The sequence below is a fragment of the Sardina pilchardus genome, chromosome 8, assembly GCF_963854185.1.
Source record: "Sardina pilchardus chromosome 8, fSarPil1.1, whole genome shotgun sequence".
NCBI classification, from domain to species: domain Eukaryota; kingdom Metazoa; phylum Chordata; class Actinopteri; order Clupeiformes; family Clupeidae; genus Sardina; species Sardina pilchardus.
In genome coordinates, this window is record NC_085001.1 from 26184674 (window position 1) to 26209099 (window position 24426).

At 46.0% G+C, this 24426-nt stretch overlaps 1 protein-coding gene across 7 annotated transcripts in view; it reads right to left on the reverse strand.

The window, feature by feature from the left end:
• ncor2 (nuclear receptor corepressor 2) overlaps positions 1-24426 on the reverse strand; it is a 109852-nt gene that overhangs the window by 74423 nt on the left and 11003 nt on the right. For all 7 annotated transcript variants that reach the window (XM_062543415.1, XM_062543414.1, XM_062543417.1 and 4 more), the window contains exons 2-3: positions 4887-5153; positions 1300-1415 (exon numbers count right to left, since the gene is read on the reverse strand). In XM_062543415.1, coding sequence (XP_062399399.1) covers positions 1300-1415; positions 4887-4994 — 224 coding nt within the window. In that variant the 5' untranslated portion in view covers positions 4995-5153. The remainder of the gene's footprint in view (positions 1-1299; positions 1416-4886; positions 5154-24426) is intronic.

The window sequence follows — 24426 nt, forward strand, 5'->3', positions numbered from 1 at the left end:
CTGAAGTAGAACAGAAAAGGGCAGGTTCTGATGTATCCTCCCACCACACACACACACACACACACACACACACACACACACACACACACACACACACACACACACACACACACACACACACACACACACACACACACACACACACACACACACACACACACACACACACACACACACACACACACACACACACACACACACACACACACACACACACACACACACACACACACACACACACACTCTGAGAGGGAGTTCCGCAAGTGCCTGTCTCATAGCTGGGCTGATGGGGCCGTGTGATAAGGGCGCAGGTGCCTTGGCAGGGGAGTTTCCTGCTCTCGGCGGAGCCAGGGGGCCCATCTGCAGGGACGACCTGCTGCCTGCTGGAGGCCTGAAAACAATTCCCAGCACTGAGCAGCGAGCGGCACGCACAGACAGGGCCGCCATGACCTCACCCACAGCACGCACGCACGCAGGCTCGCGCAGCGCTCTAAAGAGCTGGACTCCAGTGACCAGGCCTGGCCTGTCCTTCATGTAACTGCTGCCCTGTCCAAACAGGGCTCTCAGAGGCAAGGGTCCTTGGTGTGCAGTTTCAATTAACTGAGAGGCTCATTAACAGGTGAACTGTGCCTAGTGTTGCAGCCGAAAATACACGCGTGCTGTGCTCCATTCCGCACACTAACATATGGATTACGCTCTGAAAATGGCAACAACATGGCCAAAATAGTGATCACAACAACGTGGAATAGCCTAGGTGCTGATCGCTTGAACACCGATCATGTGTAAAACATATGGCCAGTCGTTTCCATAGCTGAGGCCAGCAGCACCACCAGGAGAAGTGCGTGCTTGTGCTTGCACCCCTTACATCAACACATACAGAGCAGGAAAGGGAGAAGAACTCTGACATAACACCAAGAAACACCCACACACTCTCCTCTCTAAGGGATGCTATCACAGGCAATGCAAACACGCCTGAAGAGTCTACCAGGGTTCGGGAAGGGCAGAAAACGACGAGGGCTGTTAAACCTATAAAATGCATCACTCTGAAGATGAATGTGTGTGGGTTTGTGTATGTGTACAGGCATATCTGTTAGCACATGTTGCCTAGGTTTGCATATACGAGTACAACGGAATTCTGGTCGATCTACTTTGTCAGTTCTAAGCATGACCATACGTGCACATGGATGGCAAAATGCTGCAATGATATGGCGTAAGATTCTTTCAACATCAACATCAATGGGGTTGCGGGTACATGGGGAGTGTGTACGTGTGTGTGTGCGCATGTGCGTGTGCGCTCACCTTTCGTTACCAGGCTGGAACTCGGACAGCAGGGAGGGTCGGCGGCGGTGTGGCTGGGACAGGGCCAGGTGTGCTGGGTAGTCCCGTGAGTGATGGTAGTCCACCAGTCCCACATCCTGAAACACACACACACCAATATCAGCATAAGGAGGATAACATTACAGCATGACATCACAACAAAAACGATAAAAAGATGCATATACAGCTCAGAGGTAGTCATCTCAAAACACACAGACCAGTGCATCAATGCCATTGCAAAACATGAGGATTCGTCTTTAAGTGTTGTTTGTGTAGGGGTTTTATCAACTAGTTAACAATTAACATCACTTATCGGTGCTGTAGGCAGCAGTCAACTATGCTGGACAAAATAACTTAAGGCTAGACAGGCTAGGCAGGCTAGACATTCCAATGTATGGAAGTACTTCTCCAAGAAATGACACCTGTTCCATGGTCACAGAAAGTGGTGTACTGTTGTTGGCTAGCAAAGGTGTTTATATTAGCATAGCTCCACTACGGTGGCCAAACCATTTGGTTACTTCTGCATATACTGTTCCCAATCTGAATAGGGTGACCTTATTCAGCTATTACACCAACATGGTTCCTTTCATCTGAACCCTGAATACACACGCAGGAGGTCACAGCTCCTTTCTTCAAACACCCAACATGCCCAGGGCTCTGAATATGCTGCCATACATAGTGCACAGCACAGGTCACGTTCACAAGATTCTACATTGGTTTGACACCTCAAAATGCTAATCCACCTCACAAGATCCTCCGTCATCACACACTCACACGCACGCACGCACGCACGGCTAGTAATGCCAATCCCACACTGCCACACACACACATCTGACACCAGCAACAGTCCTCCTCCCCAATGCCTCCCGCGTTCCTTTTGTCTCCATCTCGGTGATCTCGCCGGCCATCTCCTCTCATCTACATCACCGCCGTCATCACCTCGGCCCTCCTGCTGAATCCCCCATCCACCCACGCTCTCTAGCGCACGCACGCACACACACACACACACACACACACACACACTCTCTCTCTCTCTCTCTAACACACACACACGCACGTACGCACGCACGCACGCACAAACGCACTCACTCTCTCTCACACACACACACAGACGCTCTCTTTCTTAAGACAATGGGGCACAAAAAAACCCCCAAAAAATGGTCGGTCTCTCTATCTATCTCTCTCTCTCTATCTCTCGCTGTACTTGTCCTCCTTCCTTTCTTTACAGTCTTTATTTCTAGTGTCCCTCCTCCCAGGTCAGTGATTTATAGCGCCATATTACCTGGAGATCATTAAATTAGACGAGTGCTCAGAAAATAGGTTCTGGGAAAGTCCTAATCATTACTTAATTCCAGATGTGCAATCCTCCATTCTCTGTGTGAGCGTGTGTGCTTGTGCGTGTGTGTGTGTGGCTAGGAATATACTGTAAAAGCAGAGGGAGTTAATGTGCCCTTGACTGGGAGTGTCTGTGTGTGATTGTGGACATGTGCTTTCTATCTTGCTCCCGGCTCCAATGATTGTCTGTGTGTCGAATGATTGCATTGTGTGTGTGTGTGTGTGTGTGTGTGTGTGTGTGTGTGCGTGTGCGTGTGCGTGTGCGTGTGCGTGTGCGTGTGCGTGTGCGTGTGCGTGTGCGTGTGCGTGTGCGTGTGCGTGTTAGAGAGACAGCTGCAAAAACTCCTGACTAAATACGCTAAAAGAATAAGCACAACGATAATGAGGGTGTATGAGAGGGTGTGTGTGTGTGTGTGTGTGTGTCTAGCACAGTGACAGAGCAAATAATCAACAAACAAACCAGGCTCACCCAGGGTAGAGCTGAAGACAAACATTCAGGCATCACATCCGCCCATACAGTACCTTACCGTGAGGATAGCCGTAACCTTGAGCACAGAGTGGCACATCCTACACGGAAACCGGCATATGGCCTAGAACAGGCTGGCAATGGAGGGCATTAGTGGCTGGATACTAGTGTACTGAATAGAGAGGCAAGAAGGTGGATGTGTGGATGGAGGAAGAGCTGTTGTGGGGGAGGTCTGGGGAGGGAGGGAGGGAGAGAGAGAGAGAGAGAGAGAGAGAGAGAGATGAACAGAAAGAGAGAGACAGAGAGAAATTGATGGAGAGACAGAGAGAAAGAAAGAAAGAGACAGAGAGGGATGGATGGAAAGAGAGAGAGAGAAAGAAAGAAAGAGAGGGATGGATGGAAAGAGAGAGAGAGAAAGAGAGAGAGAGGGATGGAGAGCAACTGATGGAGTGGGAGAGGGGAGGGTCATGACCTCCAGTGGAGCGTGATAATTCTCTGTTGGCAAAATCCTCTCTGGCTGCAGGGGGTCTTATCATGCGTGATTCTTTCACACACACACATCACACACACTGTTTAAGGGGCTGTCTACAAGACACCAAAAATCCAGTCCGCCCAAAATGCCCTCACAGCAAACCCATCAATAAACCTGCCATTTCATTAATCCGTGCAAGACATTTAATCACTTCCTTTGTAACAAGAAAAAATGGCCTTGAGTTTGACATGTCCAATTTTGACAGATACATAGACTAACACCACATGAAATATTTATATTTCACATCACAGCAAATGCCACATACTGAGGCACATGGTGACCTGCTGAGCACTAAAAAATCTCTAGCTCCGGCTTTTTTCTCTTTCAACGTCTACTGTGCAAGCTGGAGACCTCAATGATGTCTGGCACCTGAGAAGGACTTACTTAATTTTGTTGCATCTGTTAAAATGACAAAGATATTCTATTCTTTTCTATTCTATTCTGGAGCTGCTTAGTGGAATATCCTGCTACAATGCAATGCTCTATGTTCTATTGCCCCTCTGCTCCAGCACTCCTTCGCTGGTCACCGCCACTCGTGTGGATGAGCTGCCCCTGTTTGGCTCCATCTGCCCCAGGAGGAGCGAGAGCGCTCACTTGCAGCCCCGTCGGACAGGTCACTACAGGTCAAGGCACTGTAGCGGTTGTCTAAATGGCTGGAACGAGAATACCTAGGCAGCCCTGTGGCCTGGACCCAAACTCCCAGGGCAGAAGAGCTCCAGGATGAACCAGATAGCCCTTTAATTACTCCTCAAAGCCAACCAACCAACCCCTCCCCCCTCCATGCTGCCCTGTCCACCTGCACCTAATCCTATTGTAGGGGTGAGGAGATCACTGGCCCAGTCACCAACGGCAAGCAGATTATCGTGCCTGGATGTCTATGGGCTGTCCAACCCAGCACACAGGCGGCAGGTGAATGAATGAAACATTTTATAGATTACAGATCTGAAATCTGTACTCTCATATTAAAGTGAATACATGGGAGTACGGACATGTCAGTTACACTACCCCAACACTGCCCCCATGCTGAGAATGCTTGTGACTCTGTAATGGGAAATGTAATCAATGGGCATGTGTCTGTGTCTGTGTCTGTGTCTGTGTCTGTGTCTGTGTCTGTGTCTGTGTCTGTGTCTGTGTCTGTGTCTGTGTCTGTGTCTGTGTCTGTGTCTGTGTCTGTGTCTGTGTCTGTGTCTGTGTCTGTGTCTGTGTCTGTGTCTGTGTCTGTGTCTGTGCACTTACCGCGTGCGAGCGCTGCAGCTGCAGGGGCAGAGGGGCCGGGCTGGGCAGGTGGCGCGGGTCGATGCCTCGGCTGCGGCCCTGGGGCAGAGGCTGCCCGTGAGACGACATGGCCGCCGGGGGGGAGGGGGGGGGAGGGGGCGCGCGGGCACTGGCGAGCGACTTCCTCTAGGCACAGGAAGTGGCCGTGGCTGGAACAGAGACGCCGTGCATGTCGGGCCGTGCAGTGGGGGGGTGAGGGGTTAGGGGTTGGAGGAGTCGGTCAGCGACCTGAAAGGGACAAAATAAAACAGAGAAACAGTCAAGGATCAGAGATGTGCTGTTAGACGGAGAGAACTTGACAAGTAAACACGAGAGCGCTACGGTAAGTAAACATGCCCTGCCATGATGGCTATCGGCGAAATGACACACTTATTTGGGAGGCTGGGCACTCAGTTGGGTGGTTGGTTGGCCCGCTGTGTGTGTGTGTGTGTGTGTGTGTGTGTGTGTGTGTGTGTGTGTGTGTGTGTGTGTGTGTGTGTGTGTGTATGGGCAAGGCCTTCCGGGAAAAGGCCCAGAAACTGTCAGAAGCAATCCATCACTACCGCGGCAGCTGTCAGGAGTTCAAGACACAGACAGAAGAGAAGTGGGAAAAGAGTGCAAAAGAGAGTGTGTGTGTGTCTGTCTGTGTAAGGGGGTGTGTATGTGTATCTGTGTAAGGGTGTGTGTGTGCGAGAGAGAGAAAGTGTATGTGTGTGTGTGTGTGTGTGTGTGTGTGTGTGTGTGTAGGAAAGGGAGAGAGAGAAAACTCTGCATTCACACCTGCTTGAGACCGGATACAACCCCTCACGCTACACAGAGTCCGAAATCCCTTCAATGCTCTCTTTCTCTCCATCTCCACTGACCGTCTCGGAGCACGTCGTCTCACTGGCCAACACCCCCCCCCCCAACTTCAGCCCACTCTCCCCGCGCCAACACCCCTCAGTCTTTCTCACCGACAAACAAGACATCCACGCTGTCTCCATCTCCTTTACTTGACTTGGTCCCTCCATCACAGGCAAACAGAGACACACTGTCCCCTTAGAATTATAAGGTTCTATCTGACATTTTTTCTTTTTTTTTCAAAATTGAGTTATATGACATATTCTTATTCCGTGACAACTTAAGCTGGTGAGATGAATGTTTTGCCTTTTTGAATTTTTATCTTAAGAGGTGTGTTCCGCTCATCAGCTCACTATGGAATTCTGAAACGTTGAAGCTCAAAATCTCAGAACTACTCAGAACGTAGATAGAATCGTCCAGTTCCAAGGTCTGGCTGTAGTCAGGCAACACAGAGGTAGTTTACAATGCAAGGCTGGCGCACATTTTGAGGTGCCTTCTCGTAGTCTGCGCAGATGGTACACCCCCATCGGAAACACACGACATGACACTAAGGGTGTGAGTCTTCACTGGTCTCACTTCAATTACAAGTATCCCGTCAACGATTTGATTCAATTACAAAAAAGCATAACGATTGTCAACGCATATTGGCCTTCAACATAGTTTTTTTTATTATCATTATGAATAAATGCATAATAATACATAAATAAATACAATTCTTTGAAAAAGGGAATTTGCAGACTTCTTTCTCTTTTTCCAATTAAGTCACAACTGCTGAGTACAAGCTGAAATGTTCTCAACTACCACTAACGAGAACAGACGCTAACTGTATCGCACACGCACACATACACACACACACACACACACAGAGTATTCAAAGAGGAGAACTTGCACAAATTTCAACACACTCTAATGACACAAGGACAGATAATATATCACAGTCATTCTCACCCAAACAAGCCTAAAGGCACAGGCACACACACACACACACACACACACACACGCGAGAGGAAGGGAGAGGGTGAAGCCCATTCCTTGTGTGTGATGTCCGTAATGAGAGAGTGTTAGCATTTGATTCTGTACCTCCTGCCAAAAGAAGCTGGCAACGAGTGGACTGCCACACACAGGCACACAAACGCACATAAACACACACACAGGCTTGCCATCTCTCATATTTAACACGTCAGGTTACAGCCCAATCCTTTTACTACCCTGCGTCTTCATTTGTTAATGCACTGCACTCCAAGTTTCTCCTTTCATTTCTGGTGAATCAAATGATGACCACACACACACACAGACACACACAGGTTCCTTTTACAACAGACTGGTGCCACCCAACCAAGACTTTCACTATGACTACTCCAACTACTCCTGCTGTCTGCTTTCATTTCTATGGTATGTGTGTGTGTGTGTGTGTGTGTGTGTGTGTCTTTCCTTCCTGTGGTCAAAGATGTGGTCGAAGCTTAAAAGAGGATCAGAGACACAGAGGGTTTTTACTGGGTCCTCTCACTAAGATGGAGAGAGGAGGGAATGGGGAAAGGAGGGGTGCCTTACTGCCTTTGTACCAAGACAAGAACCGAATTTTAACTGCCTTCTGTCTGCGCCATAACTGTTCCATCTGTGGATAGGAATACGTCCTGTTGAACATAATTGACATCACTTAACACTTTCGCTCACGCACTCTCGCTCACACACACACACACACACACACACTTGAGCATAATGTGCCGTGAGTCTCTCACTTGCACTCTAGGCCTCAGCACACTGATGGATTGTCCAAAAATAAACACGACTTGACGTTGTGTCAATCACGTTTGCACACTCCAAAACTTTTGTCTGTCTGTCAAAAAAGAAAAGTTTCCAAACAGGCTCGATTTTCTGTGCTTTTGGTGTAGGGTCAGTGAAAGGCGTTTCCTACTGCCGCGTTCTGTATTTGGGGGGGGGGGGGGGGGGACATGCAAAAATTACAGACGAAGTGCTAGGAGAGGAAATGCTGCTGTATCAACACATCAGGCAGCGTATATGAGCCGTGACCGACAAGGCCCCGCTCCACCATCAACCTACACCTTATCGACTCAACTCACTCGCACACAACGCTACTCTCCCAGCACAAACAAGCCCATCCAGGCTCTAACGCAACACTGGAAAGCAAAGCTCTACAAACTCAGACAATCACACACACACACACACACACACTTACTGCGAGGCACGCTCGTCAACATTCAGAGCCACTCAGCCACCCATGGAACAGCAGGGGTAAATAAACTAATCTGTGTTAACCCCCCCCACCCCTCTCACACACACCAAAACAACAGTCCATTGATTTCCCAGACATTACTCTCTGCTCAAAGCTCGCGGTCCTGAAATGCACACCAGGGAGGAATTCTTTTTAAGTAGCAAGCTCCTTCCTTATGAGGATGACTGAGACACACACACACACACACACACACACACACACACACACACACACACACACACACACACACACACACACACACACACACACACACACACACACACACACACACACACACACACACACACACACACACACACACACACACACACACACACACACACACACACACACACACACACACACACACACACGTTCCTGTGTCATCTTCCCGTTAAATATGAGCGAGGGTAGAGAACTCTGTGGGGGATGGTATAAAAAGGCAAAGATTTAAAAGACTGACAGAGAGATAAGCCTTCCTTTGTAGTGGCTTTCTGCTTCCCTTATTAGTGTGTGTGTGTGTGTGTGTGTGTGTGTGTGAGTGAGTGAGTGAGAGAGTTTGACATATAAACACCAGCCTGAGCCTCCAGACAGGAGGAGAAACACATGCAATACTGCGAGAGAACACACACACACACACACACACACACACACACTCTCTCTCTCTCTCTCTCCCCCTGACAGAGCTACACATAGCCACAGGCAGGGGGTTTGGCTGCCTGCCAAGCAGAGAATGAACTCACTCACCCCTCTCCTTTTCTCTCTCTCTCTCTCTCTCCCCCCTCCCTCGCTCCAAATCTCTCCACTCTGGAGCACTCACTACCTCACTGACTCCCCTGCCTTTGTTCCCTCTTTCTCCATCCCTCCTTTTTATGGACACACACACACACACACACACACACACACACACACACACACACACTTTGCTGAGCCCAAAGACAGCTGAAGACATGAATCCTATGCTTCCATAGCCACCTAGGCATCCTCTCTAGTCTTCCAGAACATATTAGGAAACATTCACATATGCACAAACAAAATCACCTTCTAGATACTTTACATACACACACACACTCAGAGGGAAGGGGCTGACCAATCAAATAACATATGAGTTACTTACCACCAGATCAGCTTCTAGATACTTAACACACACTTTTTCAGACACACACACAATATCAAGCCTGCCCTGCACCAATAGTGCTCCAATGGCACAGGCACACTGTACACAAGAGTGAAGGCTCAGATGCTGTGAACAACTTTACACCTTCAGTTCTTTATTTATGAGTGGGGGGGGTGGGTAGGGGTTGAGGGTGCAGATCATGTGATGTGATGTGTGCACCCACACACACATATACACACACACACACACACACACACACTGCACCTTGGCCTGTTTCTGCCACTCAGAACATGAGTTACGGTGCAAGAGGGGCTGCCCTTTGGACAGCTATACTACTAGGCTTCCAGTTGAGCGCCTCAGTCATCCCATCACCTCATGTTAGCTCAACACACCCACCCAACCTCTACCACACCACACACCACCACACCACGCCACACTCCACCCCATCTCTACCACAACACAGCACACCTCTACCAGGCCAAAGGCAATGACACATGTCTACAGTGCACGCACACAGAGAAAACCAGGTGAAAGGAATACAAACAGAATAGCAAGCATGTGAACACACACACACACACGCACACACACACACACACACACACACACACACACCTCTATCACTAAACTCACAGATATCTCCACTGTGTCAAAGTGTCATTTTGGACTAGCGGGCACTAACGTTTCGTATGCCAACCTCAACATGCTCAGCATGCTTTGCATCTGAACATGTACAAACAAAAACATCGGAGGTAAGAGTGAGATGGACACCAAACACACACACACACACACACACACACACACACACAACTCTATTCCAAAGATGACACACAGTGTCCAATTGTTTTTGTCTTGGTTTCGGTTCCAGTTCCAGAGTAAACAGTATCAATCTTAAGAGCAAACACAACCCCCTCTGCTCAACGCATGAAAGAGAACATGCCATCGCTGTGTGTAGTGTGAGCGTGTGTGTGTGTGTGTGTGTGTCTGTGTCTGTGTCTGTGTGTGTGTGTGTGTGTGTGTGTGTGTGTGTGTGCATAAAACAGAATGAGAACGACAGTCGAGACTGATATGGTAAACCACAGGAATCTCTGTCCAGCAAGAATGTGGCACCTGGACTGAAGACTGGAAAATCACACACACGCACACACAAAATATTTCCATTCCTCAGAGCTGATGACAGTGCTTGGTTCAAATGAATATCACGTCTCCCTCCCCCCCACTCCATCCTGCCCACATTAGCAAATACATCCATCATCACGCCAAACACACACGCACACACACACCTTCTGTTCACAACACTAACGGCATAGACAGTTAAATGATGTAATCACACAGTCATTTAAATCACACACACACACACACACACAAGCTGCTCTTATCAGTTGTCACCACTATCAGCACAGCTCAAAACACATAATTGCGGCACCAATCATGTTTACCTAATTTCCACACTGATGGAATGTGCTGAGGGGAATTACAGGGGAACACACTAAACACACACACACACACACACACAAACACCACATCACACACAGACTCATGACACAGCACGTCACCATGACCTGACATTTCCCAGGAAGGTTTACACTTTTCTCCAAAGGGAGCACTCACTCACTGTGGGCAACAGTGCGTAACTGAAGGTATGTGTGCGTGTTTGTCTGCACCTAAAAATGTCTGTGCCACTCTGTGTCTGTGTGTGTGTGTGTGTGTGTGTGTGTGTGTGTGTGTGTGTGTGCACACTGCACATCTGCGTGTGCTTGTGTGAGCCACCTCTCCCTCAGTCCCTTTGAAGGAGGCGAGGAGCTCGATGATAGGCTGGCCGTGGCCTGGTTGTTTGGGTGGGGAGCTGAGCAGAGCTCTCAGGGGTCAGAGGTCACCGTGGAGGGCAGTGACCTCCCCTGCATCACCCCTCCCTGCACAGACACAACAAGCCTTTTACAAGGCAAGGGGCCCTGCAGGGAAGCTACCAGCCCCGCACGCACACACACACACACACAGTGCTGCACTGTGTGCACACATGGCCACATTCAATCAGGCCAAGGAAGGGTGTGTGTGTGTGAGAGAGAGAGAGAGATAGAGACTTGTGTGTAAAGAATTTGGGCACCACTGAATGTTTAAGACAGCAAAGATTCCTAACAACAACAGAAGCATTTACTACAACATACACCACAAAAAGCACATCATCATTCCTCTCTCACACACACTCACTCACACCCTCCCTTCAACCACTACACCACATAATCCACCGACTCAGGTCCCCCACCGAAAGACCTCCACCTGTCTTTGGCATGCATGCTTATGGGGACTTGAGCACAAACGAGTGGTCTGAGCAAGGAAACTACAACCGAGCAGAGCCACCGAAAGGTCAACGGAACAACAACAACTACTAGCCCTCACCACAGTGTTGTGGTGCGTGAAATGTTAGACACGTATATGTATAGGAACCCACAGTGCACACCATCACCACTATGGAGGGGAAACAGTCAAACTTTAAACGTGTCAGACGGAGTGTGTGCAGTCAGGGCTCAAGTCGAGCTAACTTTCCATGTTGATATGATATGGGGGAGAGAGACATGCGTGTGGCTGGGGTATGGGGGTGGGAGCATGCCACTGAGCCACAGGAGACGTCTTTGTGATGTTGGTCACACACACACACACACACACACACACACACACACACACACACACACACACACACACACACACACACACACACACACACACACACACACACACACACACACACACACACACACACACTCACTCGAGTCGAGGAGGCATCGGTGCTGCACGCGCTCAGTGGCCCCTAGCCCAGTGACATTTACATGTTCCATCTCTAGAGGGACAGCGGAGGAACAACACAGCTGTCAGATGAGCCGCCGAGCTCACAGGAGTCACAGGCAACGCATGCATGCATACACACACACGTACACACACACACACACACACACACACACAAATATCACCAACGGTGACAGCAAAGAGTGTGGCGGTACACCTGTGACCTGCTAACACAGCAGTTGAAACTGCCTCACACACGCCAAAAATACTCAACACAGAAAAGATTTCCTGAAAAATTAGCTTCAAAGTGACTGATCAAAATGCTTTCTAACGCAACACGACACACAGAGACACGCAATAGATATTGATGATTAACAGCTTCCTCCATCATGCCATGTTTACAGAGTAGAAAACCATTAACTCGCTCACAGTGCATATCCACAACATTACAAATAGCAAACACAACGCAAACAGAGCCACACCTAGCCTTTCATTTGGAACAGACTGGTGGCCCCACTTCACAAATGAGGAAACCCCAGTAACTAACACATACAGAGACAGACACACACAGACACACAGACACAGACACACAGACACACACACACAACTAGCCCATTCCTCAGTGTCGGGCCAAAGCCTGACGTAATTAAAGGAACACGTCAACCTTTGAGGAAATACATTTATGAGCCGTCTATTACAGAGTTATATTAGAGGATAAATGGCTGTATCTTCTCTGTGTGTGCAATGAATGACCCAGTCTGACACCAATAGCCTAGCTTAGCATAATTCACTGGAAGCAGGATAGGCCAGTTAGCTCCCTTTCAGCTATTGGCTGACTAAATGGATTTAACTTTGTTGAGATGGATGCTATGCTATGGTATTCAGAATTGCAATTCATTATTAACAACAGATTGTTTTTAAATCGGACACTGTTGTGGAGGTCATGTGACACACACATTACATAAAATCATCTGCCCTACGTCTTTACATTCTTTAAACAGGCTATGATCTTAACTAACAAACTAGCTGTAAATAACTCCTCCCTCTATGCTGCTAAAACAAATGCTGCTAAATTAAATGTTACTGTTAACGTTAAACATTCAAATAATTCATTATCTAACTATCTAAGCATATTCAAGACCTAGTGTGTACATTATGTATACGATAAAACATATGTATTCGATTTTACAGGGTTTTTTTTACACTTTTTAAGACCCTGCAGAAACCCTGCTCTACACACACACACACACACACACACACATATGCATCAGTGACAAATTCATAGCTTCAGTCCGGGCCAGAACAAACACAACACACCACCTACTCAACATCTCCATCCTGCAGAGATACAGCGACTCCTACACACTCACACTGCCATGCACAAGCGCACACACACACACACATACACACACACTCACACAATGCCATACACAAGCGCACGCACACCATATACAGTGAGGAGAACATGTATTTGATACCATGCTAAAGTTGACTAAAAAGAGGAATATAAAATCATCATTTGACAATTGATCTTAATGTCTTAATTCAAAAATTGAGTAAAAATAAAACCGCTAACTACCCCAATTTTCTTTGTGAATGAAGAATGTTTCGTAAATAAATAAATGTTCTTCCTAAATGCTAGGGGGAAGGAAGTATTTGACCCCCAATGTAACCCTATGGGAATTTAACACATAGGGTTAACATTGGGGCAGGCAGATTTTTATTTTTTAAGGCCAGCTATTTCATGGATTCAGGTTATTATGCATCCTGATAAAGTTCCCTTGGCCGTTGGAATTAAAATAGCCCCACGTCATTACATACCTTTCACCATAGCGAGAGATTGGCATGGTGCTTTTTGCAGTAGGCCTATTAGCCTGTTTGATGCTCATTGAGCTCAATGCAAATCAAACAGGCTAATAGGCCTACTGGAAAAAGCACCATGCCAATCTCTAGCTATGGTCAAGGGTATGTGATGATGTGGGGCTATTTTAATTCCAAAGGCCAAGGGAAATTTATCGGGATGCATAATATCCTAGATCCATGAAATAGCTGGTCTTTAAAAATAAAAATCTGCCTGCCCCTATGTTAACCCTATGTGTTAAATTCCCATAGGGTTACATAGGGGGTCAAATACTTCCTTCCCCTAGCATTTAAGGAAAACATTTATCTATTTACGATACATTCTTCAATCACAAAGAAAATTGGTGTCCTTGGCGGTTTGATTTTTACTCATTTTTTAAATTAAGGCATTAAGATCAATTGTCAAATGATGATTTTATATTCCTGTTTTAGCATGGTATCAAATACATGTGCTCCTCACTGTAGGTGTTGCATAAGGGCCGAGAGAATGACTCACCACAGAGTAGAGCAATAATCTCTACTAATCCCCACTGTATGTATGTGTGTGTCAGTGTATGTCAAGTGTGTGTGTGTCGACTGCAGTGCCTTTTGGATACAGAGGTGGTGATCTGTCAACAAGTGCTTCAAAGCTGGAGCTGCTACTGGGATCTGTTACTCAGTTTTTCCTGAAGCCGTTATGATCACCATTTTATGAGTGAGTGTGTACTGAGTATCTGTCTGTGCTCGCCTGCATTTGCGTGTGCATGTGTGTGTGTGTGTGTGTGTGTGTGTGTGTGTGTGTGTGTGTGTGTGTGTGTGTGTGTGTGTGTGTGTGTGTGTGTGTGTGTGTGTGTGTGTGACGTACTGACGTAACTACTGACGTAAAGAACACCATACTACCAAACACCAGTCTCAGACCACAAGCAGGCAAAAGCCTGGATCAACTAAATCTTGATTAAAAATGAGAAGCCCATAATTCATATTCATTAATTGAACAAGGCTATGGCTTTTTCCTAAAGTCTGAGTGTATTCAGAGTGATGGGTCTGCTCATGATCAGCTATGCTTCTAGAATGCCTATTCCATACACTGACTGAGAGGTTTAAAGTGTAGGCCGTCTGCACAAATTAGGCCATCCTTAAAAATATTCTTGTTTGCCGTAACCCGACCGACCCTGTCAATATAGGGCCGACCCAAATATTTATTTTTTCCCCCCTCTAGTCCGACCGACTTGCCGGTTGCAAATTGCGTTAAGACCGACCGATTTTTTTTTTTAATTAGGCCTATTATTCTTCAAACACCCAATACAAATGCAATACAATAATATTATATTTTCTTAAGTATTGTGAATACAAATTACCAACATACAAACGTAGGCTGCGTTATTTCTAGCAAATAAAAACCTGTGGCGTCATATGTTTATGTTTGTCATGCGCTACAGGCTATGCCAGTGGTTCGCGCTTGACTGTCGCCTAATGGCTGCGGCTGTAGCCAAGAAAATGTTCGCGGTCAACGTCAAAACTTATACTAGTTCGGGCACTATTATCCACCTGAAAACGCATTAAACACTTGAACATTTAGATGACTTGGCGCGAAGTTATGTCCAGATATGTTCCCGGACCCATCCCTTCTCCCCATTCGTGTAACGGTGACCGTGTCAACAGACTTTTAATGAGACCTTAAGGTTTTGGTGGAAGAAACTCAAAAAATTGAGGACGTGCCAGCATTAAGTGGTTTCTTTTGGATTGAAACATTTAAGTGACCCGTTAAGGGATCGTTCTACTACAGGCTAGCAAGGACAGCTATTCTTCAAGTGGTTAAGAACTAGCTACTGGTGGAGAAAAGAAAGCAACGTAATGTCTCTGATTTGTATGTTGCATTGACACGTCGTAGCGGTGGATGCAAGTAAACCGTATAATCTAGTTACCAGTAAAATCATTGAAATGAACATATTATTTTTTTCATAATATATTTTCATATGATATATTTTTTGTTTACTTCTCTGACAGTAGGCTACAGCATATTTAAAGCTATAGCCTACATTTTAGTCAAGTCAAGTTTATTTGAATAGCACATTTTATACACAGAGGTCATTCAATGTCCTTTAGACACAAAGCAAATAGTAACAAATAAAAGCTAGTCAAAGAATAATTCAAAAGGTAAAGATCATTATAAAGCAAGAATTTAAGCAATACAGTTAATGCACCCTCTATAAAGTATGCTGATTTTTGTTAAGTCACGTTCAGAAATATTACTATATTGCCAAAAGTATTGGGTCACCTGCCTTGACCCCCATATGAACTTCAGTCACATCCTATTCTTAATCCATAGGGCTTAATATGACATTGGTCCACCTTTTGCAGCTATAAGAGCTTTGACTCTTCTGGGAAGGCTTTCCAAAGTTTAGGAGTGTTAATGGGCATTTTTGACCATTCTTCTTTCAGAAGCGCATTTGTGAAGTCACACACTGATGTTGGACGAGGAGACGCTCTCCTTTAATTCATCCCAAGGGTGTTCTATTGGGTTGAGGTCAGGTGCAGGCCAGTCAAGTTCTTCCACACCAAACTCTGTCATCCATGACTGTATGGACCTTGCTTGGTGCACGGGTACACAGTCATGCATATACCTTGTGGAAAGCCTTCCTAGAAGAGTTGAAGCTGTTATAGCTGCAAAGACTGGACCAATGTCATATTAAACCCTATGGATTAAGAATAGGATGTGACTGAAGTTCATATGGGGGTCAAGGCCGGTGACCCAATACTTTTGGCAATATAGTGTGTGTCGTGTGTGTGTGTGTGTGTGTGTGTATGTACATATACAGTGAGGAGAAAATGTATTTGATACCATGCTAAAGTTGCCTAAAAAGAGGAATATAAAATCGTCATTTGACAATTGATCTTAATGTCTTAATTCAAAAATTGAGTAAAAATAAAACCGCTAAGTACGCCAATTTTCTTTGTGATGGAAGAATGTTTCGTAAATAAATAAATGTTCTTCCTAAATGCTAGGGGGAAGTAAGTATTTGACCCCCAATGTAACCCTATGGGAATTCAACACATAGGGTTAACATAGGGGCGGGCAGATTTTTATTTTTTAAGGCCAGCTATTTTATGGATTCAGGATATTATGCATCCTGATAAAGTTCCCTTGGCCGTTGGAATTAAGATAGCCCCACATCATTACATACCCTTTACCATAGCTAGAGATTGGCATGGTGCTTTTTCCAGTAGGCCTATTAGCCTGTTTGATGCTCATTGAGCTCAATGCAAATCAAACAGGCTAATAGGCCTACTGGAAAAAGCACCATGCCAATCTCTAGCTATGGTGAAGGGTATGTGATGATGTGGGGCTATTTTAATTTCAAAGGCCAAGGGAAATTTATCGGGATGCATAATATCCTAGATCCATGAAATAGCTGGCCTTTAAAAATAAAAATCTGCCTGCCCCTATGTTAACCCTATGTGTTAAATTCCCATAGGGTTACATAGGGGGTCAAATACTTCCTTCCCCTAGCATTTAAGGAAAACATTTATCTATTTACGATACATTCTTCAATCACAAAGAAAATTGGTGTCCTTGGCGGTTTGATTTGTACTAATTTTTTGAGTTAAGGCATTAAGATCAATTGTCAAATGATGATTTTATATTCCTGTTTTAGCAGGGTATCAAATACATGTGCTCCTCACTGTATATATATAACATGCAAATGTTTTTAAATTCATACCAACAAAATCGCCGTGACCAAAAATGTACTTTTTTTTTTTACCTTGAATCTTGAAAAAAAAAATATTTGCCTACCTACCGACCCAATTTTTTGGGGGGGGGGCTGTTACTGCAAACAAAAATATTTTTAAGGATGGCCTTATACACGGACACAAAATATTCTCTATGCTACATTCCTAATAGTTATAAGTCATGTAAAGTGAGGGTAGGCCGAATGCTGCTGCTGCCACACACACACACACACACACACACACACACTTTAGATTCATGTGCTTTAATGGTCTGGTGGGAACAGAGGGAGGCTGTGCCGGGTGACTAATGAAAACTGCAGCCATAAATTCAACCTTGCCTCAGACAGAGGGGCCACACGACCCCATTAGCCCCAGGATCTGGGTACACACTCACACACACACACACACGGAGGCACACACAAAAATCACCCAACCCCACAGAGACAGACAGACACTTCCCCTTTCTCCACACACATACCATCTCCTATGGTAAGAAATCCATCCAATTAGAAAATAGACTACAATTTACGGACACACACACACACACACACTCACACACACACACACACACACAGCAGCATCCCTTTCTGCACAACAAACCGATGCAACACTTGCACAACAGTCCTAGCTCCGTGTGGTGTGCACAGCAGCAGTATCAGGGTGCCCATCCCCCACACTCACAGCATAATGACTTCCACAACTGTGCCTGAAATATGCAGGAGACAGCTGGCATAGAAACACACACGGTCTCATATTCTCCCTCACACACTCTCACACGCACACACACACACCCCTCCAAAGCCCTTCCAGTTGACTGCACTACTGACCAATATCAAACACATTCATAGAGCAATAAGCACCCCCCCACACACACACACACACACACACACACATTCATTCACTCACACACCTTTTGTTTGTGGTGCTCAGGCAGACGGCTATTTTTCAGCAGGCAGCTCAGCAGACCAGAAAATGAGATTCTGAGATCAATAATCTCCCAAGCAACAAGCAAAGGGCTCTCCTTCCCTCTCTCCCCCTCTCCCTCTTACTTCACAGCCTCATCAGTAGAGCTTCCAGCGAGACACACACACACACACACACACACAGACTAAGCCGTCCTCAGAGACACACAAAGCTCAGGAAACAGCAGTGAAGAGAGGACGAGGGAGAGGAAGACGACACACACAGAGGAGGAGGAGGAGGAGGGGAGGAGAGAGGGGACTTAACAGGGCTGTCACTGCCAATGGAGGCCTTGATTACAGTCAGGTCACTAATTGCAGGGGACATTCCAGACAGCAACAGCACTCTTTCTCTCTCTCTTTCTCTCTCTTTCTCTCTATCCTTCACACAAATGCACTTGCACGCACACACACGCACACACACTAAATGTCCTCAACGTAGCGCACACAGACAAAGACACTTTGGCCACATGCACCAAGTCACAATAGGTTTCTCCTATGCCTACTCTCTCGTTTCTCGTTCCTCATTCCAACACACACACACGCACACACACAGACACACACACCCTTCATTTAAGGTTCGTATGATAACGTATGTGCAACGCAAATCAAAAATCTCATAAGTGAAGCGGCATTCACATCAAGAATGCTAACGATAATCATAACCATAACGATAAAGGCGTTCACACTGACCAACGATAAGGATAAGGAAAGTCTCTCCTCTTGTTAATGAATGTGATAGAATGCGATGGGTGCTGATTGGCTGTTAGCTTTTTAGCGTTCTCAACATCAGTCTGAAAGTGATCCCCAACAATATCCTTCATCATGTCATATCGTTATAGTTTATGAGTGAACAGTCATTCATATTAAAGGTATACTATGCAGGATTGGCGATTTCATCGCCGGTTTCGCTTTCACTTTTAATTTTCGCTCGTTTTATGCTTGCATATTTCTCTGCAGAGCTTCCCCTACAGCTTTAGCGTGTATATTTTACAAAACTCCTCAATCGGTCAGTCTGCCGTGCCTTTTCATGAGACTTTACATGACACTTCCTGGAGTAGAGCATGGGTGCGTGCCCGAAGATTCCTGAAGTTGCAAGTGTGGTTCTACGGCTATAGACCACTAGGGCGGCCGAAAAAGACATCGTTTGACCGGTATTGACTCATTTAATGATATATAACGGTATGAAACGAATTGATTAACTGAAAAACGTTGCATAGTATACCTTTAACAAGAGCAATATTTGTTTATAGTTATCATTTTAGTTAATGTTCTTGTCGCAAACGGCCTTTAAAGAGAAACTATGCAGGATTGGCGATTTCATCTCCGGTTTCGGTTTCATTTTTCATTTTCGCTCGTTTTATGCTTGCATATTTCTCTGCAGAGCTTCTCCGACAGCTTTAGCGTGTATATCTATACATATATAGGCCATATATAAATTGCAAGCGTGGTTCTTCTTGTTCCTTACGCGTCTCAGCCTTCCAGATGTAAACAAGGAGCGATCGCCTCCTGAACAAACAGCAAGGTTGCAATAGCGGATAGGGACACTGGGGGCGGGAGGAAATATTACTGTTTTCGATAAAACTGGTCAGTCAAGCAAAACAACGATTCTAAGCGATTTTATGACTATGAAAAAGTTGCAGAGGGTCTCTTTAAGAAGCTATGGCTCATTATATAGCTAGCTAGTGGCAATTCATCACACGTGACATAACTGCTAGTCACCAACAGAAAGTATATACAGACAGGGTCCGAAGTCCTGCATGCCATTGTGTCAAGCACAGAGGAAGTCATTCTGGTTTGGTGAAGACATGTGACCACAATAACATCACGAGAAGTAGACAATAGGGGAAAACAGCAATGTGGAATAAAGACCACGGCAATGCATCACACTCAAGCCATCAGTGTAGGAGAGTATACAAGTGAATACCCCACCTGGGACACAATACTGCCCTGGCATGCAGACAGACACTGTGGAAAAGTCAACACAAAGAGCAGAATGTCACTCCATTTTGTTTTCCCTCTTCCTACAATGGTGTGTGCTACAGCTATGAGTATGTGATGACCTAGAGCCCTACTGTGCCTGTGGGACTGTGTGTTGTGTGCGTGCGTGCCTGCGTGCGTGCGTGCGTGCGTGCACACACAAACACACACACACCAACATGCATACACACGGCCAAGTCACCCATCTCATCCTTAGCGTGTCGTTTCCCCTCTCTCGCTCTCTCCATCTCTCACTCTTTTTTTTCCCTTCTACAGATGAAAGCGCCAGCGAGCCATCAGGCCCTCATCCAGCAGCCACTTCCCCCTGGTCTTCATGAATGGAAACCTTAAACCGCTCCAGAAACCACGCGCTCCGAGCTGATCCCCAGTCAGTGGGCCTGACCCGCGGCGGCTGCTCCCCCACTCTGGAGCTGCGGCATGCAGCTATCCCTGGATCAGTAGCCAAAGCTAACCAGAGGACCACTACTGCCGAATGGATGAGAGGGCTAATCACACTAAGTGCTGTGGTCAGGGATGGTGTGTGTGTGTGTGTGTGTGTGTGTGTGTGTGTGTGTGTGTGTGTGTGTGTGTGTGTGTGTGTGTGTGTGAGCGCGAGAGAGAGAGGGGGAGGGGAGAGCTGTAGTAACTATGGCTGGAAGGAAATCCCAGTTATGCAGCAGAGAGGAAGGCTGTGTGTGTGTGTGTATGTGTATGTGTGTCTGTGTGTCTGTGTGTGTGTGTATATGTCTGTGTGTGAGTGTGTGTTTCCTGGTCTAAAAGAGGTAGCAGGCTGTGAAAATGAACAAAGAACTTGCCAGAAGAGAAAAAAAGACAACATGAATGGCTGCCTGTCTGACTTGCTCCAATGGGATGAACCTCTTTCTTATAGGATTAGCATCAGATTTTAACCCTATATAAAACACACACACACACACACACTGTAAACCACCCCTTAACAAAAACAAACAAATAAACACACCTACACACACACACACACACACAACCAGCAATTCATTTCTCAATATCCTTGGTATAAAGAAAAAGAAGCAGGCAACCAAATACGCCAGCATACCAATAAGAGCAGTTCAGAATGACCTCTGACGTGATGTCAGCAAAGCCCCTGCTCTGTGATCTCGTTGGAATGTGCCGGAATGGAAGCTCGCCGTGGAGCAGCCAGCGTCATCAGGATTGACCAATAAACAGCCATAAAAACACACTCACAGCTGGACCAGGGCCCAGCACCGTATCAGTCTCCAAGTGCAAGTGTGTGTGTGTGTGTGTGTGTGTGTGTGTGTGTGTGTGTGTGTGTGCATGTTTAGGCAAACACACCCAGATAAGAGGACCAGAGAAGCCTGACAAACACCAGAGAGAGGATCTGACTTAAAGAGAAAGATTATCGTCATACTACAGACACAGGAGAAAAGAGGCAGTGAGGGGTAGGACACACACACACACACACACACACACACACTTCTGTGCTCCTCACAGAAACCTTATCACTCCACACATTGCGACAAGGCAGAAACAGCACACTCTGTATACTCAGATATCCAACCACACACATATTATGTATACTGACAGATTCAGAAAATAAATAAATGAATATAGCCGCAAGCGGCGATGACGGGCCCGAGCACCTGCGGTGCGGACACGTGACATTTGCGGAATCTAACAAAGCAACACGTACTTGTTGGTGGGCATGTGCATGAGCAACACACATGCCCACCAAATTTGGTTAATTTTCATCAATGTATGTGTCAACCACAACAGACAACAAGCTAGGTGGCGCTATTGAGTCCCAAAGCCACACCCAAGGCCAAAGCTCTGTCTCTGATTAGTGGCAGCATTAACACACAAGCGTACCTAATTGTCGTGTATGTATGTGTCATCAATAATAGACAATGTGCTAGGTGGCGCTATAGAGTCCCTAAGCCTCACCCTAGGCCAGAGCTCTATCCCTGACAAGCAGTAGCAATAGCACACATGCCCACTAAATGTGGTTCATTTTCGTGAATGTATCAACCACAACAGACAATGGGCTAGGTGGCGCTATAGAGTCCCTAAGCCACACCCTAGGCCAGAGGTCTGTTTCTGACTTGCGGCAGTAATAACACACAAGCTCACCAAATTTGATTCATTTTCGTGAATGTATATGTCAACCAAAACAGCTAACACACTAGGTGGCGCTATTGAGTCCCTAAGCCACACCCTCAGCCAGAGCTCTGTCTCTGAATACCTACAGCAAAACACATGCCCACCAAATTTGGTTCATTTTTGTGAATGTACGTGTCAACCACAACAGACAATACGCTAGGTGGCGCTATAGAGTGCCTAAGCCACACCTGAGGCCAGAGCTCTGTCTTTATCTAGCGGCAGCAATAACACACAAGCCCACCAAATTTGGTTAATTTTTGTGAATGTTTGTATCAACCACAACAAACAATGCTCTAGGTGGCGCTATAGAGTCCCTAAGCCACACCTTTGGCCAGAGTTTGTCTCTGACTTGCAATAGGAATAACACACAAGCCCATCAAATTTGGTTCATTTTAGTGAATGTTTGTGTCAACCACAACAGATAACGTGCTGCTAGGTGGCGCTATAGAGTCCCTAAGCCACACCCTTGGCTAGAGCTCTGTCTCTGACTAGCAATACCAATAACACACATGCCCACCAAATTTGGTTCATTTTCGTGAATGTTTGTGTCAACCACAACAGATAACGTGCTGCTAGGTGGCGCTATAGAGTCCTTAAGCCACACCCTTGGCTAGAGCTCTGTCTCTGACTAGCAATAGCAATAACACACATGTCCACCAAATTTGGTTCATTTTCGTGAATGTTTGTGTCAACCACAACAGATAACGTGCTGCTAGGTGGCGCTATAGAGTCCCAAAGCCACACCTTAGGCCAGAGCTCTGTCTCTGACTAGCAGAAGCAATTCCACATATAGCTGCCAAATTACATCCAATTCAAACCCTTTTTTCTGCCTATAACACCAACTTCCTGTTTCTTAATAAAACGCCATAATTCAAACCTTTGCCATTTCTATATACTTTTGAAATTCAAAAATCTGGTCGCAATTCCTCTCGGGCAACCCCTCAAGATCATTTTAGTGCTTATATGACATGATTTCGATAAACCGTCTAGGAGAAGTGTTTCAAAATACGTGATGTGCAAAAATCATAATCATAATCATAACTCAAATTCTTTTGAGATTTACTATATTGTTTAAATGTAAAAGTTGTTCAGATTAATACAACACATATGCCCACCAAATTTGGTTCATTTTCGTGAATGTATGTGTCAACCACAACAGACAGCGCGGTAGGTGGCGTTATAGAGTCCCTGAGCCACACCCTAGGCCAGAGGTCTGTCTCTCAGTAGAGGCATCAATTCTACAGGTAGCTGCCAAATTTCAAGAGTTTTAGAGCATGCCACGTTGGTGAAAAAGGGCAAAACATTCCGGTAAGAGGAAAATACTATAATAAGAATAATAATAATCTGAGCAAAAACAATAGGGCCTTGCACCTACGGTGCAGCCACTTTCAGTGGCCGCACCTCGGTGCTCGGGCCCTAAAAATAGAGAGAGAGAGAGAGAGAGAGAGAGAGAGAGAGAGAGAGAGAGAGATAGCAGACGATTGAGAGATATGACGATAGGGCTGAGAAAGGGAAGAAAGTTGTACAGGAGAGGAAAGAGATAAACAAAGAACAGCAGAGTGAAGAAGAGTGGCATAAAGAAAAAGAGAGAGAGATAGAGAGATAGCAAGAGAGATAGCAAGAGAGAGAGAGAGAGAAAGAGAGAGAGAGGAAAGTGGGCCACAGAGGTCTGGCCCATGGAAACTGGGGGACCAACTCTGGGCAGCCACAGAGAAAACAATGGAGGCGTTCGGAAATGACAGAACGCTTTTCCCAAAGCCAAGTGTTCCACACACACACACACACACACACACACACACACACACGCTTTCAGCTTGCCTCTCCTCTCCTCCCATCCCATCCCCCGTTGGCCTCCCGCTTGCTCACACACGCACACACACACACACACAC